The sequence below is a fragment of the Clavelina lepadiformis genome, chromosome 6 (genome assembly GCF_947623445.1).
Source record: "Clavelina lepadiformis chromosome 6, kaClaLepa1.1, whole genome shotgun sequence".
In the NCBI taxonomy this organism is placed as follows: Eukaryota; Metazoa; Chordata; class Ascidiacea; order Aplousobranchia; family Clavelinidae; genus Clavelina; species Clavelina lepadiformis.
Window position 1 is genome coordinate 17,764,020 of NC_135245.1, and position 27,779 is coordinate 17,791,798.

The 27,779-nt window shown below is 36.4% G+C and overlaps 6 protein-coding genes across 9 annotated transcripts; 3 read left to right on the forward strand and 3 right to left on the reverse strand.

The window, feature by feature from the left end:
• Positions 1 to 7: 7 nt before the first annotated feature.
• Positions 8 to 5,249, reverse strand: LOC143463149 (nucleolar and spindle-associated protein 1-like). Of its 3 annotated transcripts, none has more exons than XM_076961537.1 (14): positions 5,061 to 5,249; positions 4,841 to 4,915; positions 4,344 to 4,466; positions 3,997 to 4,111; positions 3,758 to 3,837; positions 3,203 to 3,325; positions 2,997 to 3,081; positions 2,706 to 2,835; positions 1,553 to 1,676; positions 1,364 to 1,449; positions 1,162 to 1,277; positions 884 to 1,053; positions 565 to 698; positions 8 to 464 (listed from the first exon to the last, which is right to left on the reverse strand). In XM_076961537.1, exons 1-14 carry the CDS (start codon positions 5,136 to 5,138, stop codon positions 383 to 385), a joined length of 1,521 nt encoding a protein of 506 aa, XP_076817652.1. In that variant the 5' UTR covers positions 5,139 to 5,249; the 3' UTR covers positions 8 to 382. The 3 variants fall into 3 exon arrangements, with proteins under 3 accessions (XP_076817652.1, XP_076817651.1, XP_076817653.1); XM_076961536.1 differs by having other exon boundaries at positions 3,758 to 3,840; XM_076961538.1 differs by lacking the exon at positions 5,061 to 5,249 and having other exon boundaries at positions 3,758 to 3,842; positions 3,998 to 4,111.
• Positions 5,250 to 7,702: 2,453 nt separating this feature from the next.
• On the forward strand, positions 7,703 to 9,875 carry LOC143463425 (uncharacterized). Of its 2 annotated transcripts, XM_076961891.1 has the most exons (6): positions 7,703 to 7,800; positions 8,083 to 8,220; positions 8,358 to 8,493; positions 8,715 to 8,859; positions 8,961 to 9,070; positions 9,152 to 9,875. In XM_076961891.1, exons 2-6 carry the CDS (start codon positions 8,108 to 8,110, stop codon positions 9,446 to 9,448), a joined length of 801 nt encoding a protein of 266 aa, XP_076818006.1. In that variant the 5' UTR covers positions 7,703 to 7,800; positions 8,083 to 8,107; the 3' UTR covers positions 9,449 to 9,875. The 2 variants fall into 2 exon arrangements, with proteins under 2 accessions (XP_076818006.1, XP_076818005.1); XM_076961890.1 differs by lacking the exon at positions 7,703 to 7,800 and having other exon boundaries at positions 8,120 to 8,493.
• A 2,313-nt stretch (positions 9,876 to 12,188) lies between these two features.
• LOC143463427 (uncharacterized) lies at positions 12,189 to 13,705 on the forward strand. The gene is made up of 4 exons (XM_076961892.1): positions 12,189 to 12,536; positions 12,933 to 13,077; positions 13,145 to 13,254; positions 13,341 to 13,705. The coding sequence occupies exons 1-4, from the start codon at positions 12,282 to 12,284 to the stop codon at positions 13,632 to 13,634; spliced, it is 804 nt and encodes a 267-aa protein (XP_076818007.1). The 5' UTR covers positions 12,189 to 12,281; the 3' UTR covers positions 13,635 to 13,705.
• Positions 13,706 to 16,481: 2,776 nt separating this feature from the next.
• LOC143463046 (uncharacterized) lies at positions 16,482 to 19,081 on the reverse strand. Its single transcript, XM_076961404.1, has 6 exons — positions 18,939 to 19,081; positions 18,650 to 18,831; positions 18,330 to 18,581; positions 17,671 to 17,832; positions 17,417 to 17,515; positions 16,482 to 17,353 (listed from the first exon to the last, which is right to left on the reverse strand). The coding sequence occupies exons 1-6, from the start codon at positions 19,024 to 19,026 to the stop codon at positions 17,216 to 17,218; spliced, it is 921 nt and encodes a 306-aa protein (XP_076817519.1). The 5' UTR covers positions 19,027 to 19,081; the 3' UTR covers positions 16,482 to 17,215.
• Positions 19,060 to 20,354, reverse strand: LOC143463047 (transmembrane protein 242-like). The gene has a single exon (XM_076961406.1). The coding sequence runs from the start codon at positions 19,623 to 19,625 to the stop codon at positions 19,206 to 19,208; it is 420 nt and encodes a 139-aa protein (XP_076817521.1). The 5' UTR covers positions 19,626 to 20,354; the 3' UTR covers positions 19,060 to 19,205.
• A 4,661-nt stretch (positions 20,355 to 25,015) lies between these two features.
• LOC143462680 (carbohydrate sulfotransferase 11-like) lies at positions 25,016 to 27,486 on the forward strand. The gene is made up of 6 exons (XM_076960923.1): positions 25,016 to 25,193; positions 25,339 to 25,508; positions 25,657 to 25,775; positions 25,880 to 26,080; positions 26,199 to 26,324; positions 26,590 to 27,486. The coding sequence occupies exons 1-6, from the start codon at positions 25,070 to 25,072 to the stop codon at positions 26,945 to 26,947; spliced, it is 1,098 nt and encodes a 365-aa protein (XP_076817038.1). The 5' UTR covers positions 25,016 to 25,069; the 3' UTR covers positions 26,948 to 27,486.
• Positions 27,487 to 27,779: the final 293 nt, after the last annotated feature.

Sequence of the window (27,779 nt, forward strand, 5' to 3'; positions counted from 1 at the left end):
CCTCTCATTCAGTAAAAGATGTTTATTTACAACACGAAATACAATTAAAAGCCACTGCTAAATGTTATGCGTGAACCACTTCACCTTCTTCAATAATTTCAACTGACGCAACGAGATGAGCAAAATATTTTCCATAAAAGGAATGCGAATATGGCAGTGACGTTTAGATCTGCTTACTGACAAACAAGCACTTCCAATGTGTTATGTACAAGACGATAAAAGGTGGTCAAAAACATGTAAAAAGTCTTTTAAAACAGCAAAGCAATTGAAACTGGTACAAAGCAAGGTGTTTGGAGCCTTGTGAAAACAATATAACCACCGTTAAAAGATGGGTGTAGAGTAGAACCATAAACTCTTGTACGAGACGTCACTTGGATGCCAATCAAACGATTCCCCGTCGTCGCATCATAGCGCTCGATTTTTTCGTGTCACGTGTTTTTTTCTTATCCACTCTCCTTTTGTCTCTGCAATGACGTAATAGGCAAGTGCGTGATATATGACGGCAATCACGTCAATCAGTCGCAAAATTGTTTAAAGTTTTAACGAATATCGTTGTCCTAATACCTGGTTGTGACCTTTGGGTTTTTAATATTTTTGATCCGTTCTTTGAAAGGCTGAGTAGGATTGGATGCCGTTTCTTTATAAGATTTTATTGGGCCTTTATGTGGAACCCATGTCAGCGGTTTTTTTAAGCTTTCCTGGAAATATGAAATAGAATCAGGAACTTGAAATTATTGATCAATTTACGAAACCACTGAAGAAATACCAGACTTTTTTAAAAATAGATAACAATGGACACCAAAAGCTACTAAAGACCAAGGACTGATGATGATGCAAACGTTTATAAATAGCAAAACAACTATAAGTAAGCAACTCATTAAACCTCCAAATTAAAAGCATTTTTCTTTGACTGGGGCGTGTTTGCTGTCCGAAAAGGAGTTAGAGATGTTCTTTGTGACGACTTGCGAGTAGTGCTACCCGATGGGGTACTGGTAGCGGCTGGTGTTTTTGGAGTAACCTGCCGTTTTTTCTGCTTGTTCGGCGACTTTGCAACTGCACAGAAAGTTCTATTGTTTAAGCTCACTGATTAAGAAAACTATGCAATGGAACCTGCATTAAGCGAAGGAACTTTCATCCATCCAAGTTTGTTGTAAGACTTACATGTCACAGAGACTTTCTTTGGCGTCACAAGCCTGGAGGGTTTGCTGAAATTTGTGTCAATTTTTGAAGTCGAAAAAACGGTCGGTTTGAAGATCGACTGCGGTTTTGCTGATTTTCTAAAAAATATTATCGTAGTTTGTAAAGCGCTTTAATTCCAGATCTTCAGGTCATAGATATCATATAAAGATGCTAATATGATCACCGTCTTGGTTGAGAATTCTCCTTCTTGTTTAATGGAGACATGAAGTTTGGTTTGGGCCGAGTCACGGGCTTTGCAATCACTGGAGTCTAATAAAACAGATCATGTAAACAACTGACACTTAAAAAAAGCACGCCAACAAAACTATTAATACTACCGTTTACATTAAATTAAACAATTGCTAAATTGTACTTTAGTCTTGGGTTGTGCCAGACGACTGATCATTTGACGCTTCTGATTTGACCCAAACAACTTTGCAGCTCTTTCCTCTTTGCGGCGCTGGTAGTCGTCAATCGATTCCATTTTGTTAAAGTTTCTTTGAAAATCAATTAGACATCTTATAATGATTTAGAAACACTTGTACATTGAAACTTCATTATAACGCGACGGACCCCAAACTGACCAACATAATGTTTTAGATAATAATAGAATAAAAGTAATGCAGTAGACACCAGCCGTAGTATCCACAACTTAAAAACCTTGTTGATTTGCTCTCGAGTGGTTATGCAATGAAACCCGACAATGTTCATTACACTTACAGCAATTTATGTTCAGTCAGACCACGTTGGTCCACTTTGTTTCAACACAAAAATGTTGGGTTTAGCGAGGTGTCCGGATAATTGGAATCAAAACAAAAATAAGGCAAAATTTTTCATAGTGAATGTCAGGACTGCAAATGACACTCAAGCCTAATAGAAAAGTCTTAGGTGTGAGACAGCTGCTTTTATTGTGCTTAGATAATGGACTATTGTTTGATATGACTATTGATAATTGACAAACGAACAAAAACTTGCATTTACAACGAATCTTTTTTGCTCCGTTTTTGGCAATCCAGTTCATCGGATTTTTTTGTATTGATTTAGCACATCTATTCCTAAACTTCCATATAGGAGTCGGACAGCAAGGTTGCCGGCTTAAAGGGATAAACTGCATGGGAAGAAACCCGTTCCCTACAGTTTTGTGTCACATTTGGTAGTTCGGATCACTGTTCCCTCTAAACTGCGCGTGAGCACAAATGCGCACTGCTGACACGGTCTCCGCGCACAGAAAATCTGTGCTGGGCACAAGAAAAAACCCAACCTGAATTGAAAATAAAATAAACGCATAACAATGGCCACAGTGCGCACGTCTGATGTTGCTCACAGTGGTCCAAGGGACCGCTCAGGGGAGTTAGTGTGTTTGCTCAGACTCGTGAAAAATTAGAGGGAACATTGGTTCGGATTAACAAGGTCTGACTGTACCCTGACAATCTTGTTGGTTCACTGCAATAAATTTCTTGCAACGTTTTAGAATCTATTGGAGTATACAAATGCCATTAAAACGAAAACTTTGAACAATAAAATACTTTTCATGGGCTTTTGCAAATTTGTTTGCTATTGGTGTAGACTTGGTAATGGTGACACCAGCCGCAGTGAAAACTGGAATCGATTTGTTCATCGTCTTTGGAGTTTCTGTTTCTTTCGTTGTATGTTTTACTAGAAAAAATAACAAAAATTGGCAATAGTCAAACAGACTTTGAATTAGCCTGAATATATATATAAACATAAGTTAGTACAATACTCTCAAACTTAAATGCAAAATAACACGTCAAAAGTTTTCTTCCAATTATATCAGGTAGATTAACCTCAAATTTTACCAGTTGTTTCAAGCACAGGAATGGCCTTTGCTGCTTTTTTCATCTCGCTTTTCCAACCAGATCCACATTTGCGTGCTCGCTTTGCCTGAAATAGTTCAAATCCAGTTAAAACTCGGGAAATCACAAAATAAACAATTTAATCACTTTATGAATCACAGCAATTACACACATACATCGGAAAAATAAAAAAGAAACAATAATTAAACCGCTGTAACAGTTGCTTTATCACTGCTTCTTGTTCGTCTTTTAGTTGCTGCCTTTGGTGTTTTGTCCTTCAATGGGATCCTAGCTTGTGCCCGACCTTTCTTAGGAAGGCTGAAGGTTTTTGACTGAAATATGCACAAAATTGAAAAGAGCAAACCAATGCAATTTGGCCAGCTAAATTAGGGTTATGCTGGCTTTCAACACATTACCTGAAATCATACAAACCAGACACATTATCAATAATAAACATATGATCAATAACAGCTTTACAAGCTATTTTGAACATGGGAGGTCATTTTTAATTTGTTTTTAATGTCACAGGTGTGTTTCGAAACAGTTACTTCTTTCACACAGTTGAATGTAAGCAAAGAATGCAGTTTTCTGAGAGAATTTCTAAACCTAATTTGTGCTTACAGCAGCCAGTTGCTGAATAAAAACTTAACGTTTTTAATTTTGAGTCAATTCAAATATAAAACAATGAAGATTCCAGGATAAAAATAACTACACATAAAGATAAAAAGCAGCTTTCAATCAACTCACAAAAATATCATACTCACCGAAATATCAGGAATGGATTTATGAGGAGTAACAGCTGATACCTTACTCTGGCCATCTGAAGTTTCATCTGCGCTCTTTTCTTCTATTCAATAAAAATCGCTTTACTTTAAATGCAAATTTCAACAAAAATTTGAGGTGAAGCATTAAAAGTTACTTATAACAGGTCTTAACACTGATCTATAGCATTGGTATATGAATTTTGACTGGGGTAGGATTAGACATATCAAAAAACCTGCACCTTTTTTGTTCCGAGAAGAACTTCGTGTCCGAACGATTTCTTCGTTATCTTCCCTGTGCTGTGACCTGGACCTGGATTTACTAATTTCTTGAGGTGAAGATCCATCTGAAGATATCTAGGAAAATAAAAAATTATGATAATTCCAAATATGGGTCACTGCAAACTTTACGCTTTAAAGTTTTTAAAAATGTAGTTGGATGCAGTTGCGATTGCGAAGTATGACTCAGTTTTATTCTTCACTCCTAAATAAAGCTATTGCATATACCATAATATCGTTAGAATTATGTCTTATAAGCTTACACACAGACACACAAATACAATAATTTCACGAAGAAAGGTTGACTGACATTACAACTGGAGTCCCCCCATAATGGTTTTTCATCGTTCAGAAAAACTGTTACAATGCCATCAATACTGTCATCGCTAGATGTAGATATGTTCTTGTTTGTAATAGGAGAAACAATCTTATCCTGAAAAGACATGACTTAGATATAACAGATTCTCTCAGACATTATTTTAAAATATCGATATCTTGGAATGGTTTGTCTCCACTGTCCAAACCCATAGTATTTCAAATATATACATAGCACTGCAACCATCCACAAATGTGGTCATGCAGTCATGCTACAGTTTATTCCTACAAAGACATTTTTTATCTGACACACTGGAAAGAGCAATTAGACAAAGAGCAAAAGACAACAAGAGATGATTAATGCAAAACTGCTAGGTTTTCACACAAAGAAAGATCAATGGATGTTAAAAAACAACTTACGATTCTGCACACGGGACAGAATTACTAACAAACAAGACTTTTACAACGTTCTGTCACACAAAACATATTTACTTGGTCTTTTTTGGTTTGCTCCTTTGCAGAAACACTTTCTAATTTTTGCTGAAGTGCTTCAATAATTTTTGAATTCTAAAAAACAAACAAAGCAAAAAAAATGAGATCTGTTTTGTGTGCATTACTAAGTTAGGGGTCTGACAAACTCCCAAGAACTCATTGGTATTAGTTAGGTGCAGTACAATCTAATATTTTGTTACCAGTACTTTAATCTATATACCTTTAGATTTGCCTTTATTCCATACTCCTTGGCCAGTTTTTGCAATTCAGATCTTTTCAGTGAATGCAAATTTTCCATCGCTAAATCTTTAATTATTGTGAATTATACTGACACAGCAACATTTAAAGTTATTATTACGTCTTACTTTGTATTTCTGAAACAAAAGTCAAATCTAAGCTGATGGCTGAGTTACCTAGGTCAAGGCTAGCTACCCTGAACATTGACCTATGTTTTGTTGTATCCTACTCTAGATAAAGAGTAAAAGTGCGGCGTCAGTATTGACATCAGCTATTGCTTTCGATTAATTGCCCAACATGTGGCAAAACACAGTGGTGGATATTCTATGTTGTGCTGAACTTTTTCAAACAGACATCATGGAACGTGATCAGCCCGTCTTGAAAGTAGTAGCAGTTTTCGACAAGAAATTGCACGCAGATGCAAGTTTGGGCGTGAACTGAAGCATCAATTCTTTGTTATTATAATTGAGGTGAAGATCCATCTGAAGATATCTAGGAAAATAAAAAATTATGATAATTCCAAATATGGGTCACTGCAAACTTTACGCTTAACTTTACAATTTATTATAAATTTTTATTCATTGACATAGTTTTTCTTTGTTTGTTTATTAAGAATGGGTGTGAAGATAAATTCTATCTGCTGTTTCATATGCGCGGTTAAAACCATGCAAACTCTTACATATTATCTATCGAATGCTGACCAGGTACCGTGATGTTATATTAAACAAGTGAAGTGCATAGGATTTAAAGCGTACCTCAATCTATAGCCTGAACCTGTACCAACAGACTGGGCGTTTGGTGTGATGGGGTGCACTGAAGCCTCAGCCTCAATTTATTGTTTATTTATTATAAATTGGCAGTCAAACAACCAGCTTTTCTTTGTTTGTTTATTATAAATCGGCATGAAGAAAAAAATTTTGGAGTGCACATTGATGAACCTCGTGGGTACAGTTGCCACAATTTCAACTATGGACTGTAAGTAGGTCACACAATCCATAATTAATAAGTAAAAGGTAGGTGGTTTGGTTAGGAGAATGGGCAAGAAGTCGATTTACGCTAATTGAGTTTTCATTGAAGTTAGATTTAGATTAAATGGAAGATTTAGGTTGTAAAAATTTAAGTTACAATGTCATAACATTTAAGTAAGATTAACAAAAAACCATGAATGTATGCTGATTTCTTTCGGTAAAGTAGAGTCAGCCTAAAATTAATTGTGCATATAGGCCTAGCCTAACTGTTTTATCTTGTTGCACGAGTGATTTCCAAACAACAGCAAACTTTCCAATCTGGGCTAGCCTATAGCTTTAGCCTACAAATTCCCGACTGGGAAGTCTGGCCGTTTTCGATGAGAAGTTGTGTTGCGTGCAGAGATGCCAATTTTGGCGTGATTGCGCATGCATTAAATCTCAGTTCCAGATTGGAAAGTTTGCTGTTTTTTTTTTCGTGAAAAATTTTCCGCACAACAAGTTGAAACAATACCGGTAGCCATTACATGTGCAATTAATTTTAATTTTCGATTTACTTAGCAAACTTTCCATCCCGGCCTAAGTTTGATTTTTATTTAGCCTACGGGTAACGTTAGCCTAGCAATTGGCATTAAAACAAGTTCCAGCATTTATTTATTATAAATCAGCATGGAGTTAAAAAAGTTCGGCGTACTCATTGATCAATCTAGTGCGTGCAGGTACCGCACCTTTTACTAGGCCTATATCATATCTTACATGGTAGGCTATACACCATGACGTCTTCACGTGAATACGGTAACGGCAGAGGAGGGATGTACCGCGGTACTATAGTACGGTACCGAATTACAACACCGCAGTATTTTTTCCCCAAAAGTGCCGATACCGTCGGTCCTTTTGGAAAAAAGTACCGAATTACTTTTATCATAAAAGTTTAGTCGGTTCCGGTACTTTTCACGGGATATTATCAACATTTTAACAAGTATGTTTTCAAAAATACACGTTAATTAATCCTTAATACTAATTTTAGCATCTGTTGGTCTTTTTTAATTTGGAAATGTCAAGTAAAAATGCAAGCGATTAACATCACATATGGTTTAGCCTGGTGTAACTTTTACTGGGGGCATAATAGCAGCAAACATTGCATTTGCAGCAGAATTTTTTACAAAAAAAGAACCGAACCAGTTTTTTAAAATATTACCGAATACCGAACCGTCGGTACATTTTTTACCGAGTACCTAGCCTGATCGCCCACTTGAAAGTTATTAGACTAGATGCAAGACTGCTGGACTGATCGTTTCAAGGGCTTTTTAATTTTGGCGCGATGATTGTTTTGGTCGTAATAGACATCATATAATAAGCAAACAATTTGAAACAGTTGATCTTGAATGCTAGACTGCGAAAGCAGAGTTTAACAATCTACCGTAATAGTGACCTACAGTGAGATCACGTGCTGCAAAGGCAACAAAATTATAAACGTTTTGAAAAATTTTAACCTGAACTCGTAACAATAAGAATAATCCTAGCTAGCGGACAAGATGGCGAACGCTACAATGTATATAGGCCTAGCTGCGTTTTTCATTCTGTTTTTTTATTTTATTTTACTTTTTATTGATATATTGAATGAATGCACACCAATGATAACCTTTTGAAGATGTGATGACAATACTGCTCGTTGCAAGATGGAAATTTCTCTGGTACATCGACAATGATGTACGGAAAAAGATCTCAATACTATCCAATAAATGGTAGTACTGAAAGGTAACCCCTCTTGGTCCGCAACTTAAGACTTGTTTATATAAGCATTCATTTTGTTTCACATTCACTAAAGCATGTGTGTATAAATTGAGTGATACATCTAGTTTAGTCTATACTTAACACAGGCAAAAGCTGCAGTCGCGTTTCTGTGTTTGCACACTTTTACCTTGAAGAAAAGATTTTAACTGTAGGCCTATTTGCAACGCGTTTACATCAAGGCACGCTTCGCTTACCATGAGCTATGAAACAGCACATTGTGTACTCAAAGCCTTTATTTGATCATAGGTAACGATCGCAAACATTTCGTGACATGGTAAGTGATTACATAACAACCGCAGCTCACAGAAATGTGAAGTTGCTACCACCTGGAAGGGCTGGACGGTTGAGCAGATTTGGTTACATAAATCGTTTTGCACAATTAAGGTTAGAAAGTTGAAGACAATGAAAGTGATTGTAGCTGGATATTCTAAAACTGGCACGAAGTCAATGGTTGTAGCTCTCAATCAGCTAGGCTACAACGTTTATGATTTCTTTGATCACTTCTGGTATCATGGCGATAGGTGGGAGAAGATATTCTCGAACAGTGGTGGGAGTATTGACGACTTCAAAGAGATGTATCAGTCGGTGGACGCGGTAACTGACTGTCCACCCAACATATTTTGGGAAGAGATTTTGCAAGCTTTCCCTGATGCTAAGGTAGGCCTACTTGTTTTATTACATAGTTCGTAGGCCAGTGAAACCGGAAAAATGACTGATATAGACAATCGCAAATATCATATTGAACGCAATCTAATATTACTAGCTATGGAAAAACCTTGGCTACTTGGCTTGTTTGCCCTTCTAGATAATGTAATAACTAATAACCAACTTGCAAGCATATGTTGCATCGTTGATGCGTGACATGCATTTGTTTCAAGGTGATTCTGACTACAAGAAATGAAGACAAATGGTACCAGAGTTTATTGAAACAGGGCAAAGCCTTTAAGGAGAATTATGTCTACAACCTCATGCAAATATTATCGCCAACCGGTTGGAAATATTTCAGGTTTATGCAAAATGTTGGTAAGCCCGTATACTTATGTCACTTGTTGTATTCTATAACAATATGAATAAATCCCGTTTTACAGTAAAAGCCTGAGGTGTTTCCAACAGCATTTTTGCAGTTATGGTCCTGTGGGGTTTACATAAACGACATCCAATGGATCATTTTGTCAATCACAATCAAATGGTAGTGAAAAAAGCTTTCAGACAACATGGACACTATTGCAAACAAGTAAGTTTTTAGCTTTATTTTGAACTCTTTGCGAAAATTACCAAACTTTTACCATCGACCTCACATAAATTTCGGTTTTAGAACTGCCCTCCTGATAAACTTCTGGTCTACGATGTCCGACAGGGATGGGCTCCATTGTGTGAGTTTCTTGGGAAAGAAATTCTCGACAAGCCCTTCCCTCATGAAAATGTTGCTGGAAATGTTGTTGCTGAGATGATGGCCAACCGCCCTGCATTAATTCGCATGCAACGAGAAACTGGAGCCATTGTATTTCTGTTGTCTCTTGGTTTAATTTTTGGCTCCTACAAACTTTACAAATCTAACTGCGTTGTATTCACAAGCACAAGCAAACTGTACTCTGTTTTTAAGTTAGCATAATAAAATACAGTTAGTAGACTTTACATGCTACTATCTATCTATTTTATATTAACTTGATCTAATCTGACATACCGTATAAAGTTGAAATCAATGTATTCAAAACAACGCTACATGTGCTTGGTATATACTATATAGGCCTACCCTACATGTCCTTTTGTTATCTTCAAACGATACTGTAAATCCTTGCCATTTATTACTGTTGCACAAGCTTCAGTGAAAGTTGCATTTTGTTCTGAAAAGTATTGACAACTGTTCGAAATGCCCTAGTGATTTTTCAATTGCTGGTTGCTTGCATATAAATCCACCATTCTAATTGTGAGACCTTATTAACATGATTAGCGCAAACCGTTGTTGTTTGTTTCAGAAATTTTTATTCTCCCTGAGTTTCTGAAAAATCGAAAGAATAAAATGTGTATAATAACCGTAACTGACTACTCGAAGATTCTTGACGGCACTAGGTTAGCGCTCTTATAATAGCAGTAACTTATAATGTTCTCGTGCAACGCATTAACGACGCTTGCTTCTGTCCAACAGTACTGGTGAACAGTTTTTGGCTATATGGGCAAGGTTACAAAACATTGAATGCAGTAACATACTTGCTGACAAGGAATACGTCGTCATAAAATGGAATTAAGATCTACATTAGTTTCTCTTTAATTGATAAATTACTATTAACTATAGCGAATCTTCACGTACATGTGACGTACTTTGGGTATCAGCAGGAACAGCTAATTTACAATGACAACCCTTGATTTATTATGTTATTTGCAAGATTGTAATTTATATCGGTGATAGGCCCTAATGAGCCATGTGTGTTGTCTATACGTTATAATTTGCGTATTAGCATTTGTCGTAATTCTGAAGCTATACTAATTAATCGCAGTATAAATTATGTTCCTCTTTGTTTCCTCCAGTCTGTCTCGTTTTAATTAATGATATCTCTGCGTACGTTTCAGTTTTTTTTATCCTTTTTTTTCTTGTTTTCAATCAATTATTACCGTCAACGATACAACTTTTTTGATTTGGTGGCTACGCTAACCTTTCATCGTTAAACCAGTACCATGATTACTATAACACCTTGCACTTTTTCAATTTGTTTTTGTTGATTGGTCCTGAACGTATTATTCTTGTTTAGCATGCTATACTATAACTTCTGCATGACTCCTTCTCGAAGACTTCACCGAATCATTTCATTAAGATCTGAACAGTGTACTTTTGACTCGAGTCATTAACTTAAATCGAGTCGCAGTTTTTCATGACTTGACTGACTCGAGTGAATTGTCTTAAATGACTCCACTTAAATCGAGTCGGAAAAATGACTTGGTTGTAACCCGGAGTCCAAACCAAGACCTGCAATAAGAAAATGTTTGTAGCTCGACCAGAAATGGGATACAGTGTAAACAATTTTTTCTTCTTTCATTTTCTTCTCTTTCATCCCTACTTGTATCAATAGAAAGTGAATTAATTAATTAAGATTTATATTTCTACTCGGTGGTAAAAGTACTTAAAGATTTCAAACTGAATGGTCAGTAGATGGGTAACTGACTTCCCAGCAAAGCTTTCTGGGAAAAATTAAACATTTTACAAAGAATACATTATTTCCAGATGCAAAAATTGACTTTGTCCCTGAAATCGTAATTTAGTTTAACGTTAAGTTTGAAAGTGAGAAGGTAGCCTACTTACTGTACTCGTTTTATTCATTTATCAATGTCTGTCAATAAATGCGTAATATATGCTGCAAACTTTGACAAAAATCTACAATGAACTCATGTTAGTAGGGATGGGCCGAGACGAACCCAAACCCGAATAGATTCGCCGAATATCGTCTTTGTTGTAGAAGAATCGGGAGAACACGAATACCAACAATGCAGAACCCGAATACAATATGAAGTTATAAATTTGCTGACTTTGTTAAAAAATGATGATCTAGTTTCCCGACGAAGCTAAAACAAAGTCAGCAATACTTGCAATGAAGGCCGTTTTCTTAACGATTGTGTTTTTTCAATCGTTTTTAATTAAACACTGTTTTATTTTAAACAAAGTAGGGATGGGCCGATACGAACCCAAACCCGAATAGATTCGCCGAATATCGCCTTTATGGAAGATTGGGGCGAACCCGAATACAATAATACTTATAAATGTACTGACTTTCGTAAAAAAAGATGATCTAGTTTCCCGACAATGCTAAACTAGAGTCAGTAGTACTTACAATGAAGGTCGTTTTCCTGACGATTTTGATTTTTCAATCGTTTTTTAAACACTACTTTTCGAAAGAAAGCGATTTGTTAATCGATTACATCATTTTAGAAGCAAGACTTTACAACTTTTGGATGAAATTTTATTGTTTGGTTCTAATACGAATAAATTCGGGATTCGTTCGTGTTGACCTTCATGATATATGGGTTCGCACGAACCCGAATTTAGGTCTACATATTCATAATAAAACTTATTATGCACGCTTTCATTTATTTGACATTTATAAGCAAGTGCAAACTAATTGGTTGATGTCTATGTTATGTGCTGCAGTAACTACTGTCCAGTACATTTCTTGGCAAACTTTTAAAACGAAGTAAAAGATTTTAACTGTACTTGCAACACGTCTATATCAAGGCACGTTTCGCTTACCATGAGCTATGAAACAGCACATTGTGTACTCAAAGCCTTTATTTGATCACAGGTAACGATCGCAAACATTTCGTGACATGGTAAGCGATTACATAACAACCGCAGCTCACAGAAATGTGAAGTTGCTACCACCTGGAAGGTCTGGACGGTTGAGCAGATTTGGTTACATAAATCGTTTTGCACAATTAAGGTTAGAAAGTTGAAGACAATGAAAGTGATTGTAGCTGGATATTCTAAAACTGGCACGAAGTCAATGGTTGTAGCTCTCAATCAGCTAGGCTACAACGTTTATGATTTCTTTGATCACTTCTGGTATCATGGCGATAAGTGGGAGAAGATATTCTCGAGCAGTGGGGGGAGTATTGACGACTTCAAAGAGATGTATCAGTCGGTGGACGCGGTAACTGACTGTCCACCCAACATATTTTGGGAAGAGATTTTGCAAGCTTTCCCTGATGCTAAGGTAGATATTTTATTAGACAGTCCTGAATACATTGAAGAGAAAAATAGGTTGTCAGATAGGCTACCGCAGACAACTAAGTCAATTTTTTCTATCTAAAGCAACATTGTATTACAAAATGTGACGGAGACCATAGCTCAATCTTACGACGACATACTTGGAGAAACAATTATGTTTGCCTTTCGATATGAATATATATAAATCTATATGGTTCGAAGGCCAGTGAAACCGGAAAAATGACTGATATAGGCTACCGCAAATATCAATTTGAACGCAATCTAATATTACTAGCTATGGAAAAACTATGGCTACTGGGCTTGTTTCCCCTTCTAGAAAATGTAATAAGCAACTTGCAAGCATATGTTGGATCGTTGATGCGTGACATGCATTTGTTCCAAGGTGATTCTGACTACAAGAGATGAAGACAAATGGTACCCGAGTTTATTGAAACAAACCGAGGCTTTTAGGGAGAACTATGTCTACAACCTCATGCAAATAATATCGCCCACGGGCCGGAGATACTTTACGTTTATGCGTAATACTGGTAAGGTTGTTGTAAGACAAGACAGTATTCTTGTAAGACAAATAAATCCTGCTTTACATTTTTGCAGTTATGGGTTTGTGGGGCTTATATATGCGACATCCAATTGATTTTTCCACCTCTCGCAATCAAATGATTGTAAAAAAATCTTTCAGACAGCATGGACAGTATTGCGCGAAAGTTGGTTCTTAGGCTTTGTTTTAAACTCTTTGTATTAATCTTAATAATCGCATTTACCATTGACTTCACATAAATTTCGGTTTTAGAACTGCCCTCCTGATAAACTTCTGGTCTACGATGTCCGACAAGGATGGGCTCCATTGTGTGAGTTTCTTGGGAAAGAAATTCCCGACAAACCCTTTCCCCATGAAAATGTTGCTGGAAATGTTGTTGCTGAGATGATGGCCAAACACCCTGCATTAATTCGCATGCAACGAGAAACTGGAGCCATTGTATTTCTGTTGTCTGTTGGTTTAATTTTTGGCTCCTACAAGCTGTACAAATCTAAATTTGGTGGGGCATTCCTTTGCAAGCTGTATTCTCGTTTCAATTTCGCGTAACAAAATAGTAGTAGTAAATCGAATGTTTTGCTGGAAAATCGACGCAATAAAGTCAGTAGAGTAACCAGTTACCCGAAGATGCGGCGGTACCGTATTGCTGTAATGCTTTTCAGAAGGGCCTTTACGTTTTAAGACTCTACTCGAGTCTTTTGGAAAAACCGATTTGAGGCATTTGACAAACAAGACACGAGTTAAGTTAAGTTAGTTGGTATGTGAACCTGAGCGATGCAGTGTTTCAACTGAAGGAATGGATATTTCGGTACTTTCTAGCTGCTTGACGTATCACAATAAACTTTCTACATTGCCACATCCAAGTGCCGACTGCGGTCATTCTTGTTATTGAGCGAGATGATTGAGGTCGATGACAATTGATATGGCTCCACCACGGATGTCCTCGAAGCTAATGAATCTAAATTCAAAGCGAGATTATTTCTGGATATTTGTTTTCCCTTTGCTGAATATTACTAAATCAATCCGCATTTATCTTTCATTTGCTTTATTAGTTTGACCGTCATAGCCCAAAATATAAACGTGATTAGTTACAACACTACATACCTGAATTGACTGATTGAGAAAGAGACAGAGTCAAAGATTGCGATGATTTTAAATAAAAGCGTGATGCACAGTAGCATTATTTCAAGAATGCGTTGTTTCAATAAGTAGGCTACTGAACCAATGTCTGTAGGTTGAATATGTCTTGTCCTGGGTTGAATTGATCGACCACCAAACTGACCTATTACAGGACAGTTCTGCCAACATTGAGTTTACTGCGCTGTATGTGTTTGGACGAACTGGAACTGTCGGAGGTTATGCTCGAAATTGTCCCAGGGTCTCGTGGATACCACAGCACTGCCATCTTCTCTTTTGGCAATGTTATCCGGCGGATTTGTTTTGCTACGCCTACAACTTTTCTTTCGTGTGCAATAAATCCTTTCCATATTAAACTACCTAACAAGTTGACCATTGAACCTGACAAAATTGGATATATCGTCGGCGCATCGTTACCAGCTAAATCGAATAATACATCTGGTGCCACAGGATAGAAACCCCTGGTTTTAAACTTGTTTAAGATTATCTAAACTTATTGCATTCAAACACTGTGTTCGGACGAAACAACTAGGTTGTTATAAGACTAAGTTTTAATCGATAAAAAATAACTCGAGTCGAGTTAAAGTCTTGGAAGAAATTTCGATTAAAGGTATTTAAGTCAAGTAACGATATTTAGTCATTGAGACCCTGCTCTGCGGCCTCTAACTCACAATGTTCTAACATAGAATACAAGAGCAATGATTGTTTGCACCACAAGATCATCAGTTAGTTGCTAATCTACATTTACAGAGTATAACTTAAACATAGACACACTGCTTCGATTCAATGTAATCTATCAATTATGTGCTTATCCAAAATTCACTTTAATTCAAGATTTGGTTCAATTTAAATAAACCATAACCAAACAAAGCAAAATCTTTTCTATAACTTATACATTATATCTCTTTAGAATCAGTTCTTTGGAAATTGGCTGAAAATATTGTTTCACCCTGTCAGGTTGAGCCAATTGTTTAGCCTCAGGAAAAGGTACTTTTCTATGTTGTTCTGAAACATTTAGATAGTTACGCAAAAACTCCATATTCTCTCGCAATGTTTCAAACTTGATTATGTAGTCGTAGTGGATCTTACAAACGTTGCAGATTGAATGGTAGAAAGAAAAATGGGGTCGATTGGTTCCATTTGTGTCGACCAGATAGTTGACAAAATGTTCAAAAGTTGGCATACCGTTATCAGTTTTGTTTCGATGTCGTAAGTGTCTGTTTTGGTTAATTCATGCCATAATTGTTTGAAAAGATTGAAGCTGAAACCAAGAGAATCAAGCTTCAGCTTATCAACGCAAGCAGACACCATTCGGTCAAATGGATCACGGACCAAAAATAAATGTGTTGTGATAAAAAATTTATCAAGTTTTACTTTAAATGATATTAAAAATTTTTATGCTAGAAAAAAAAGAAAACCATTACAGGACAAGGGCTCCCGTAATTTGATTGCAAAGACGCTGAAGTCCTGTGTTTTACCTGGATGCTTTCAATTCAGCCACTACACATACCTGTTCAGCTGGAAGGTAAAAGAAAAAAACTTTACACTATCGCATAAGAAAGAAATGTGACCGGTTTAAATTTTGCCTAATCGGATTTAGAAAGGTCACTGTATTACTAAAGTTTTAGCGAATGAAGCAATAACTAATGTTGCTTAACTATTTTTCCGACCATGAGCTACTGTATTATTCTTAGGTCATCTTGGAGTCCCACTTCTTTAGCCTCATTATTAATTGTGTCCTTCAGGAAACTTTGGTGATCACGCGTCGTTGTTTACCTTTAAAACTCCAATTCGAAGATAGAATTGAGATTCTTTTTCGAGGCATTACCCGAACTTGCCAGAGATATAGTCAGCGTTTGAGAGCGATGGGGCTTGCTTTGTTTAATAAGGTTTGATGTTCGTAAGGTTATTTCTAATTCTACGAGTAGCTTATTTGCATTTAAGGCAATTAACGTTAGTATGGGCAATACAGATAGTGGAGTAATCATAATACCCACAACAGGCTATTAATAAAATTGTACGTGCAAATGTTGATCATTAAGGACAGTCAAAACCGAACGCATAGTGGAGCTGGTTCATATCACGTATTAAGTTTTAACAGTAAAATAAAGACGGTTGAATAAAAAAAGGTCACTGGGCAGTGGTTGGATAGTACGCAACCTACTGCATATGCAGTACAAAAGCGGCGTGACGTAGTTTCAGAAGACAAGACCTGTTTGACGGTCAACAGCAGAATTCCACTTCACATGTTCGAGCCAACAACAACTATATTTAACTGAAGTTTATTTGCAATAAAATCCTCTTCACTGGGAAATTACGCGATTGATCGTTCAACAACCAGCACCTTCTGGCTTAGCCTAGATTCAGTTGTTGTTGTCATGTGACCCAACGCAGAGCTGCTTTTCTAGGTAACAGTCATTCAAACTAAATCTAGATGTGCCAGAAGCGCAAGAGACTGGCCGAGTCGCCTGCTGGTAAACTGGTTAAATTTATCGATCGTGAACAATAACAAATGAAGAAACAAAGTTATTGAAACAACAATAATTACTGAATATTTGAAGGACGATGCGAGATTCAAACATTACATATACTCGCAAAGATAAATTGTACTACATAGGACAAATATGAAATGAACATGAAAATGTGTATATTTGTACGCCTGCCGGTATAATAAACAAGACGCAAATTTCACAGGATATGTCGTTGTAAGAGTAAACACTAACGTTTATACCTCAGCCAGCACGATAGTTATGACATTTCAGACAAACGACGTGCGCAACGTGGCATGATTCTAACGAATGGGATTGTCCCATGCGCGAAACTTAATCGAAATCTACTTTCAGATAAGACTTGGGCGCCGTATACCGCTGTTAACAGCAGCGTATGTCAACTCAAGGATAATTCCTGAATCTTCAAGGGCACGGACGTTAATGTCAAAAATATATATATTGCACGTGAAAGAACGCACTTAAAACGTTTTAGCTACAATTTCACTATTGGTCACTGCTATTATCTTGTAGCATGCACAAGATATCTGCCACTTTTGGCCTATCCGCGGGAGTGGCGCTTCGGTAAATGAAACTGAATGTAGGTTGATTGTCTGTCATGGTCACGATGAAATTCCCTCCAAGCTGAAAGATACAAAGTCGCTTGTTTTTTGAGCGCAATGCACCGAAAGAACAATATGAATATACCTGATGTGGATCATCTTCAATGTTGGAAAACATTTTTGGTATGGGCTCCCCACGAGAGATTGCTTCTCCATAATATGATAACGATTCTGAATGGTAAACCTATGACGAAGATAGTCATAGAAAGATTTTTGATAATAAATTATCATAAGTATATACAGTTATACACCCATAAGAGTTACATTTCTTAAAACCCACCACCTGTTTTTACTTTGCACAGATGAGTTTTTGCATACGAATGATTTTCCTTAAAGTACCTTTGCAACAGATCGAGGCAAATTTAAGGCGGAATAGAGTTTTCGAGAGCGATCCAAAAGCATTGGAAATGACGAATTTGTTTCCTCCAACCACAATAGAGCGCCATCACGGGGACCAAAAGAAACCAGAACCACACCACAACTTTGACTGGCCAGGTCATTCTATATAAATTAATGTGCTATTTGCATATGGGTATGGCAGCATCTATTCTTAATGTTTTACACCAGGGGCGGGCAACTTCTTCGGTCGACGGGCCTGATATGAGAAAATGAAGTACTTGGCGGGCCGGATTACTGAATCGATACATTAATCGTGTATCGATTAATCGGGTATCGTGGCCAACTGACATTAATCGTGTATCGTGGAATCGTATCCTGAACATATCCTGAATCGATACAATAATCGTGTAACGTGGCCGACCAACAATAATCGTGTATCGTGGTCGCAGGCCACATTATCATGCAAGACCGGAAACTGTCTGCGGGCTGCTCAAAATCCCGTCGCGGGCCGTATGTTGCCCGCCACTGTTTTACACCATACTGAGGAGAACACTGACTGTATGAAATTAAGATTCTTAAAAAAGTATAGTTGTGCTAATGTTTGAACAACCCCAATCATGAGCTTATGTGAGGAAAAATCAACTTGATTTCAAAACTACCTTTGTGAATTCAAGTTCCTTTACATGGTTTCGTCATGGCAGTCAAGCGAAATGTCTTAGCAAAACCACGAGGCATTTCTTTGTGCAATCATTGAATGGTAAAACAGACGAAAAGTCTTCACTTAAACCGGTTCTTGCATCGATCACATCAATATCTGGAGGTAAAGGATCACCAGGTTGCAATCTGGGGCCTTGGGACACCCCCAAAGCAACGTCTTGATCTAACTTTGTTAGAAATTGATTCCATAATTTCTAAAAGAAGCAATTGTATAAAAGCAAATTAAAGAAATTACTCAAGTTAATTATCCACTCACAATTACCTCGCAATCCAACAAAGCATTCAAGGCATCTTGAACTTCTGGTATTCTATAGAGTCGACTTAACTGCTTCTCAAGCGTTTTTCTATTAGGAACGTTTGCTTGAGTGTATAGAATCGAGTAAGCTTCAATTACACCAAGCAGTGTTCCCAACTTGGTTTCCAAAAATGATTGTGACGATGTGACTGCATTTAGAAAAATGAACCCTTTTAAAGTGATCTTGCGTGGTGCAATAAAAACTAATATTGTAAAAAAGCATGCTCAGAATGAATATACCAAAAATAAACTCTACCTTTCAACAGATCTTCTGCCTTTTCCCTTACTTCAGATGTTTTTGATACAAAAGATGCAATAGCATGAAGAAAATGTTTATGTGACATTGTGAGCAGCTATGATTACATGATCAAACCACGCTAAGAAAATGAAAACAATACATACTAAAAGGAGCCTGATTGTTCTGCTTATACTCATACTTTGTTAAAATGAAACTGCGAAGCAACTCAGCCATCACATTGTTGCAAATATTTCATAAACATAATTAAAATTGCAATAAGGAAAATTATTCTTTCTTTAAAGTCTCTTGTGACTTTTTCCCAAATATTTCATCCCAGTTCACTTCTTCTCCTGTTGACGATGCGGCAGGCGGAATTTTCGGCATTATGCCTTGCATTTTAGCACTGAACTCTTTCAAGTTTTGAACCCCCATAAGTTTCCATACAGTGAAGCAAAACAAAGAAAAACCGCCGACAGAATATAATGTCGCTCTTCCCAAAGCTCGCATCGCCAACCTTGCGCCACTTTCAAGGCCAACTTCAGGGGCAAGCCCGGAATGAAATTCATTTGGACTCTTCTTTTTTGCTTGAGCCAGCATCATTCCGAAGCCACCTAGAGCAGCAGTACCGGCAACTCCAAAAATAAATGCGGCACTTTGCATTGGCCCAGCACTACTGTCTTTGCCATCTTCTTCTGTATTGTTCATCACAATGCCGCAGGCAAAGTGAAATTATTACAAATAATAAGCGTATAGACCTATTTTTAAAGTTCTGTTTTACTTCACTGGCATAACTTGGTCCTATTATCCTTAATATCAAAGAAGCAACAGGAAGCCATTATTAATATTTTTGATACTTTAAAACTCATTTATTTTGTCAGCAAAGGGATGAAACAGGGCATCCTAACAACTAAAGCAAAATGTTTTCTACCATGCATCCACATATATACAGCTTTAAGTGCGATATATTTCACATAGGTCCACCCATTTCTTGACCTATAACGTTTTGTCTGCAAAAGAAATCCATACCCGGCACCGAAAAGAAACTCTGCAACTTAATACAAGTTCATGCAGACTCAGCACTTTTGTAGCCTTGGAAAATTATGTATATATATATATATATATGTTTCACGATACAAAATTTCCAAGTAAGTTATACAAATATATTCAAGTCATAACTCACAATCCATGCGAAGAAAATTAATGAATTAGATAAATGTTAGTCAGAAACTCGAAACGTTTGAAAATAAAAGGGTTGAATTGCATTTATGTCCAAATCGAAATGTACTGCATGGCGTAAGAGGAAAACGTCTGCTGCCAGTGGAATCAAAGATATATTTTACCGCTCCTGAGGAGAAAGAAAGAAACAAAAAAAACCGAAGGTAGGGAGAAAAAATTTTGTACCGAAACCACTATTACAAAAGCGTACCGATATCACTCAGAGAAATATACAACGATACCAGTCTGGACAGTATTCCTACAGCCACACTCAAATCCCATTTTTACCACACAAAGTGCCATAGATTTAGGTAAGATGTGAAAGTGACGCTAAACGGCAAAACAATTGTAGTGCTTGCATTAAAACGCTTAGTAACTCAGTGTACAGACCAAACAGCCAAAGTCCAAACCTAAACAATTCTTTTTATCCTCTTAATTCTCTTAGTCAAGTCCTACTGCTGTACTATGTATTAGTATGCCTACTTCGCTCACTGGGTCAGCAAAATAGTGAGAAACACACAGAAAAATTTATTGAGTCCCTCAAAAGAGCCAAATAAAATTATATACATTAAAAGGGGGACCCACACCAATGCAAAATCACCAAATTTTTCTTGGAAAATCCACATGACAGCCTAATTACCCTTTACCACTCTCTAATGGAAAGTTACACTCGATATTGCATACCTCTGTGGAAGCATGGTCAGAAATCTTTAATAAACAAGTTACAAATAAATCTGTAATAAATTTAAAGAAATGATAACAGGAAGCAAGACGAACAATACACTGTTGTCAATTGAGAGTTGATTTAGCCTAAAAACATGTACTTTCATACATGAATTTAGGCAACAAAATTTATCCTCTTGCTATAACAACTTTTTTAATAAAAAAACATTCATAAATACTAGAAATAGTTCTAAATTTTATACTTTACCTTTTTTCAGCAAGCAGGTCACTCAACAGTCTTTAAAATATTAAGGACCAAAAGAATGGAATAATTTACCAGACTCTTTAAAGGAACTTACATCAACAACTGTTTTTAGTAACAAATTAAAAGGGTATTTACTAGAGAGACAGTCTAAGAACATGTACTCCGACTGGCAGCTACTCCATTAACTCATCTTTATCTTCATGGATATGCACTTCTAAATTTACCATTATTTTTAAAAAGCTACGAAAAATAAGAAACAGGATATAGTTTGGCACTCTTAAGGTTAACTTTATATTTTTCGACCCAAGCTTTGCAAAGCATAAGCTTTTTCTTTTGGTGTACTGTGAAAAATACTTTTAAATCACTGTAATCAAATTGTACTTATGAGCACTTAAAAACTTTTTTAATTTTACGGCTTTCTGTAATCACTGTGGTCAGATCTTACTCGTAGACACTTATTTACGTTCACATTCCCAGAATTTTTATTAACTGACATTTTTTCTCCCGTTAGTAGACATTGCTGTGAGTGTGCTTTTATACACAAATATTTTTGCTGTCTGTTGCACCTTGTGTATCTATATGACATGAATTGATTTTGTGTAAGCGCAAGCCTACTTTACACACCCACACTGCCTCGTTTGTAGTTTCTATAAAAAATAAGTATTATTGCTCTCCCTCTCTTGCATCATATTCCACTCTATATCTATTTCTTTCTGTATGTCGATTAATCTCTAAATAACCACTGTTGTACAATCAAAGCCCAGTAGTCTCTCAGACTGCGTTGTACATATTGTTTTTCAGAACAGAAAGACTTGAACAGAACAGGATTGAAAAAAGTGACTTATTCACACCCTGGCAAAGAAGACCCAACCATGAAAAATGGATTTTCAAGATCGCTTGCTCCAAGATCCAACCGGGCATCAGATACATTCATCTCTTCCTGGCACTTACATCACTGTCGATGTATGCATATTCAATTAAATTGATCAAACAATCTGGTTGGACATGAGTGATATGTCTAACTTGCTTCTACTTCCGTTCATAACTGACCTGTGTAAAAGATTCTTACCGCATACACAGGCCACCTGAACGGAAAATCCCATGGATAGAGTTCATTTTAGTGGGGTTTTCCTTCTTCCATCCAGACACACAGGTCGGTTCCATCTTGACAGTAAAACAACGCTTATGTCCTACCAAACTAACAGCTTAACTTTTGTTTTATATTAAATCTAATTAAATGTGTTTCAATTGCGTGTTTTTGCTTTAAATTGTTTAAATAATGTGTTGGTAATTTGGGTTTGATGGCCGTGCTGAGGCTAATAACTTTTTAACATTCTCGTATTGGTCCTTAATGCACGTTTATGCCCTCTAAGCCTTGCCACATTTGCCTGTCGAATTTGTGGAAACTATTGTCAATAACTACTAATATGTTTGCACTATCTGCGTCAGCACATATTGAAGACGAAGAATAAAATAAATGAAGTAAATGAATGAATGAAACGGGGGATTCGAAATTTGGCGTCAACCAGACGCCACAAAATAATGTAGACTTACAAACAATATTCGTTTAAAAAGTTATAAGTTATAACCCACAGTACCATATCTTTAATTTTACATAACAGAAGAAAAAATACTCCCTGATATTTTTGCCTTAATTTCGATTGTGTCACCAAGCCGCGATTGGCGCCTTTTTCGGAAATGAAGCACCAAAAGTTTAGCGCAGTGTTGGATTCTTGTAAGAATCGGTGCTATTAACGGATCATAGAATCTCGTTGTACGCCATGTTACGTAACAAACCTTATTTTTTTATTATAAACAAACAAAAAACTATTTTTGTATCAAACGATAAAAGCTTTGTCGAAATTGGTGAAGCTTGATTCGATGAACAAGAGAACCTAACACAACAAAATCGTGCACATTTGCATTATGTTCACAAATTGCATTGACTGCAATGAGACAAAGCTTTTTGTGGCGGTTTTCGTTCTCCTTTCGTGAGTTTCAACTAATTTACCATTGTCATTAATACATCTGGTTAAAAGCTTTGATGCTGTTTCCACTAAACTTTCTCTTAAGTCGATCTGATCGAATATTTACCATGTTATTTACTTATACTGTACTATTTACTTTCTGTTTGTGTAAGCATTATTAGGGTAAGCGAAACAGTTGGCATTACAATTGTGTTATACTCGTTTTAGACGAGACTCATAACGAAGAGTGATCAAGACCAAAATAAAAACGGATGTCAATTTTGTTATAATTACAAAAAAATGCCAAAGCTTTTCTGATCTAACTTACAACAACTGTGCAATTAGTGTAAATTAAGTATTTCTACAAGTGATGCATTTCTAGAAGTTTTTCTTGTTACGTCGCGCCCCCGCTGTGCTGGAAACCAGCTGACCGCGAGAAGAGAACACAAGAGAATAGTTAGACGAGTTAGTGATGCGTATATGAGTAAACGAAAACGATACGCTTCAATGGGGAGAGAGAGAGCAAAATTATGACAACATTACAAAAATTACAAAATCAAACTTTATAAAACAAACATAGAAAGATAGCTGAACATGTTTTAGGAAAAGTCACCAAATTTCAAATTTCTACAGCAAACAATGCAATTGTACGCCACGTTTTGCTGTGACTGTGTGCAGGGGAGGCCACACCTAGTGTAAATAAGGTTAACAATTGGTTCAAAATACTTTATAAAGTAAAAAGCGGTCGGAAGTTACAAAGTAAAGGCAAGAAATTTTTTTCTTTAATTTTCATACTTTGATGGACTTTTGTCTTATAGCCTATACGGTAACGGGGCTATATGTAGGCCTAGCTGGTTTGGTGACAAATAATAATCACTTGGACATTTAATCACGCGACACTTAATCACGCGACACATAATCACTTGGACATTTAATCACGTGACACATATTCACTTGGACAGTTAATCACGCGACATTTAATCACAGATTTACACTATCGAAAATTACAAGTCTACACATGGGAAATGTGAGCAACTGCACGAAGATAAACTAAAATTTCACTTGATAGATAACGGTCAACTGTGTTTTGCACGCGCAGTTTCAGTGCCTTGTACTGCTTTGGAATAGAAGGTTGAGTACCAGCAATTCATTGTAGAAACGTTGCATTGGAAGGTCTTTTTCAATTCCCTATATGAAAGTCCACAATGTCCGGTGGTGGCATTGAAAAAGCGCTTGGAGGCCAAAATGAAGAAGAATGGAGGGAACAAAGAAAAACGTGTACGTGTATCTACAACTACAATTTCCTAAAAACGATAAAAAGTATCACAAGTGCCACAACGGTAAAATATTACTACACAATAACAAACTATACCGCAAACTAGTGCCTTAAAAATTGGATTATATAACTTTAAAATGCAGTACTTTTTAAAACTAATGGGTAAAGATATTTTCGTGACAGGTTTATATCTTATTAATTCTTTATAATTTTTGTTGTTCAATTCTACAAACAAAATCGATCTGATTTTTACGAATTCGTATTCTAAAATGTCAATACTCTTACGAATAAGATAAGATTTTTGTCAATAAGATTTTATTCCAAATTTAGATTTCGGTGTTTTGCCATTTTTATAATATTCGTTGTGTTTGTGGTTGTGTGAGTGTAACTACTGTGAGGATAAACTATTGACTAACTTCGTTTTGAAGACATCAACTGCAGCTGATCAACTAGAGAGTGCAGATTACATTGAAAACCAAATATGCGAATCGTAACTGTCGCGAGGCACAGTGCTCAGACAACGGAAAAATCTGAAAACTGTTGTGATAAGAAATAAAAATAACAGGTAAATAATAGGTTTTTAAAAGCGTCAGCTTTATAGTTATCTTACGGCTTTGACACAACAAAGAATGCCAACGGTTATTTTCGAGGAAAGTTATTCGAGGATTATTTTAAAGTTCATTATTTTATTAGAGAGCTGAGCATTTGATCCAAGTTAGTTGCTTAATAAGAGCGTAAAGTTGAGGAGACAGCGACGTTCAACATGGCGTTTGGTAAACGTCATTTACGCTTTTTGCTTTTAATTTTCCTATTGATTCTGACGATGAAAAAAATAATAAACTTGAGAAAAGAAAGCAACTTCATTTCAAGCTTTCGAAAAATAAAAAGTAAATTAGAAAGTTTGTTTAAGATGGATGGATAAAACAATACAAACTTATATACAGCATGAGTTCGTTTTAATAATTACGCAAAAATTAGCCTCTTTTTAAATTGTTCTTTAAAAAATAACGATTAACCAGTAGTTTTAATTAGTGCAAGAACCACTTAAGCTCCATCCGCTTTCGTCGAAAGAACCACACAGAAGTAGAATGCTTGAGATGCGGGAGAAATGCAAGGGAAGAGACCAGGAAGTCGGAAATATTCTCTCCAGCACATTCAAATACAACGATCAGCTAAAGCTGGTCATGTGTGAAGTGCCGAAGGTAAAAAACTGCTTCAGAGCAACTTTTAAACTCTGCATGGTTATAAGATAAACATTGAGTAGATATCTAAGCGTCAGATTTGTACCTCAATTTTAGTCGTGTTTAATAATTGAGAAAAATACATATACATGACATACAATACATGTAGGTGGCAAGCACTACTTGGCAAATATTATTACTTCGTCTGGGAGGATTCAAAGGGAACATAACAAAAGATCTTCGTAAACGATGGGACTACGCAAAAATTCCAAACAAGCAATTTATTCAGTTAATATTTTATGCTGCACATAAGAATACGATCAATGTAAAAGTCTGATCGAACGTGACTTAGGCTATAACTTTGCTCTTATTTTCGCGATTTTGCGCTGTAGGCTCAAAAGCCAAACCGAAGCTCTGGCGCGCATGGCAACCTACACAACCTTCTTTCTAACGCGACATCCTTTCGAAAGACTTGTCTCAGCTTATTTTGACAAGTTTTCAGGACGAAGCACTTATGAATATTACAAGAAAAATGTCGGGAGAGCGATTGCTAGAGCTCAAGCGAAAGCGCATTTGTATGGATTGCATGACAGGTAGCCTATAAAGAATTGTTAACATACTTTATTAAAAGTGATTTAAAACTTGTCTTTGTCGCTTTGTAATGATGATTTCCGAGAAAATGTTAACTTTGAACAAAATAAATCTCACTAGCATCTTCCATGATGACCTGTTGGAAAAAGAAGATTTTAAAAAGCTAGATTCCAAGGAAAAAAGCGAAGTGATCCAATACATCCACATCATGAAAACTGGAGAAATCTCCTTTCCGCAGTTTGTGAAGTAAATCATCGAGCTCTCTTACCATTTAGAAGCTTAGATTTATTCTTTTTTCCATAATGCCGTTGAGGTCATTCAGCATAAACTATACGTTCTTATAGACCTATATAACTCTCGGTCTCGCCTTACTTACTGATCTTATCTATACATGCTCCTAAAATATCTTTAAACGTTGAATATATTTTCAATGCTTCCGAAACATTGTAGTATGGACTATTATTGTCTTTTAGTTGGCGCATCATGAAAATTAGTATTTTCCCGACTGCAGGTATCTGATTGGATACAAGAAAAACAACAACGTAGAAAAAATGGATAACCACTGGTTGCCGCAAATGCAGATCTGCCGACCGTGTGCGTTCAGTTACAGCTACATAATTCGCTTCGACAATCTTACCAACGAATCCAACAAACTGCTTGACTATATTCAGACACAAACTACAACGGAAACGTTGCCTAAAGGCCCTCGAATAACATTCCCTGGCAACAATCGGCCATTTGTTAAACACGAAGAAACAGAAAAAATGCTGAAACAGATTTCAGACGAAGATGTCGAAATTTTAAGAGAAATTTATGCTGACGACTTTTCTGTTCTCAACCATGATCCTCATTTATATCGAGGGCATTAGCTTTTGCTACGTCATGGCATCATTTCTGCATTGTCAATGGTTGTACAGAAGGTGTTGATATTTTATTTTCAAAGCAACAAACAAAGTATGGCAGTAAGCTTGTGACGTAATCGCCACGGTGATTGCCTTAGTTATATGAAGATACTGTATTTGTTTGCAAAACCGTATATACTTACGTCACTAAAATAAATTGCATTTTTATAAGGATTGTATTTCTGTCTTAGTAGTATACTAGTTATGCATAATTGTTTTTAACGTAACAATGTGTTTTGCATTTGTTTTAACTTTTGAAATTAGGCACGTAAATTCGTTTACAAAACCTTACGCATTTTACGTCGCATGTTACACTGATCACGTACCATTTGACGTCATATCGAACAACGCCTTTCATAGAAACGAAAACACTGTAAAATAAATGCTAAGCAACATTTTTTAATATTCAATATTTTTTATTTGTCGTTTAAAGAAATCCAGATGCTTCTTATCTGGGTAAAATATTCATGATTCGACGCCCAAATTGTTCGCAATTAAAAGTTATATAGAAGTGCGTTATTTATTTCCATTGTTAAGTAAGCAATAAAACTTTGGGTTGATACAATTGAATTTGATTGTGTGAAACGTTTGGCGGTTAATTCAATTAGGTTTCCCTGGCTAAAGTGTCAAAAAGTGAGAAAATAAATACTATAGCCGATTGGTAAGTCATTGGCTGATATACCGAGTCTTTTAATTAGAAATTTCCAGATAAGAAAATTTAAGCATGATTGTTTGCGGCCAACCAAGGCAAAATAATAGTGTAATGTCTAATATGGCTCATACGCTTAAAATGTGGGCA

Bases quoted from the DNA above. Each gene is read 5' to 3' on its own strand.
- LOC143463425 (XM_076961890.1), top strand. From the start codon at position 8,239: ATGAAAGTGATTGTAGCTGGATATTCTAAAACTGGCACGAAGTCAATG. The intron at 8,494-8,714 runs GTAGGCCTACTT...ATTTGTTTCAAG, and splicing joins AAGCTTTCCCTGATGCTAAG to GTGATTCTGACTACAAGAAA. The intron at 8,860-8,960 runs GTAAGCCCGTAT...GCATTTTTGCAG, and splicing joins CAGGTTTATGCAAAATGTTG to TTATGGTCCTGTGGGGTTTA.
- LOC143463427 (XM_076961892.1), top strand. From the start codon at position 12,282: ATGAAAGTGATTGTAGCTGGATATTCTAAAACTGGCACGAAGTCAATG. The intron at 13,078-13,144 runs GTAAGGTTGTTG...ACATTTTTGCAG, and splicing joins TACGTTTATGCGTAATACTG to TTATGGGTTTGTGGGGCTTA. The intron at 13,255-13,340 runs GTTGGTTCTTAG...TTTCGGTTTTAG, and splicing joins ATGGACAGTATTGCGCGAAA to AACTGCCCTCCTGATAAACT.
- LOC143462680 (XM_076960923.1), top strand. From the start codon at position 25,070: ATGGCGTTTGGTAAACGTCATTTACGCTTTTTGCTTTTAATTTTCCTA. The intron at 25,509-25,656 runs GTAAAAAACTGC...CAATACATGTAG, and splicing joins TCATGTGTGAAGTGCCGAAG to GTGGCAAGCACTACTTGGCA. The intron at 26,325-26,589 runs GTAAATCATCGA...TCCCGACTGCAG, and splicing joins TCCTTTCCGCAGTTTGTGAA to GTATCTGATTGGATACAAGA.
- LOC143463149 (XM_076961536.1), bottom strand. From the start codon at position 5,138: ATGGAAAATTTGCATTCACTGAAAAGATCTGAATTGCAAAAACTGGCC. The intron at 4,112-4,343 runs GTCAGTCAACCT...TTATTTTCCTAG, and splicing joins GGGGGGACTCCAGTTGTAAT to ATATCTTCAGATGGATCTTC. The intron at 1,450-1,552 runs GTACAATTTAGC...CTGTTTTATTAG, and splicing joins TGGCACAACCCAAGACTAAA to ACTCCAGTGATTGCAAAGCC.
- LOC143463047 (XM_076961406.1), bottom strand. From the start codon at position 19,625: ATGAACAATACAGAAGAAGATGGCAAAGACAGTAGTGCTGGGCCAATG.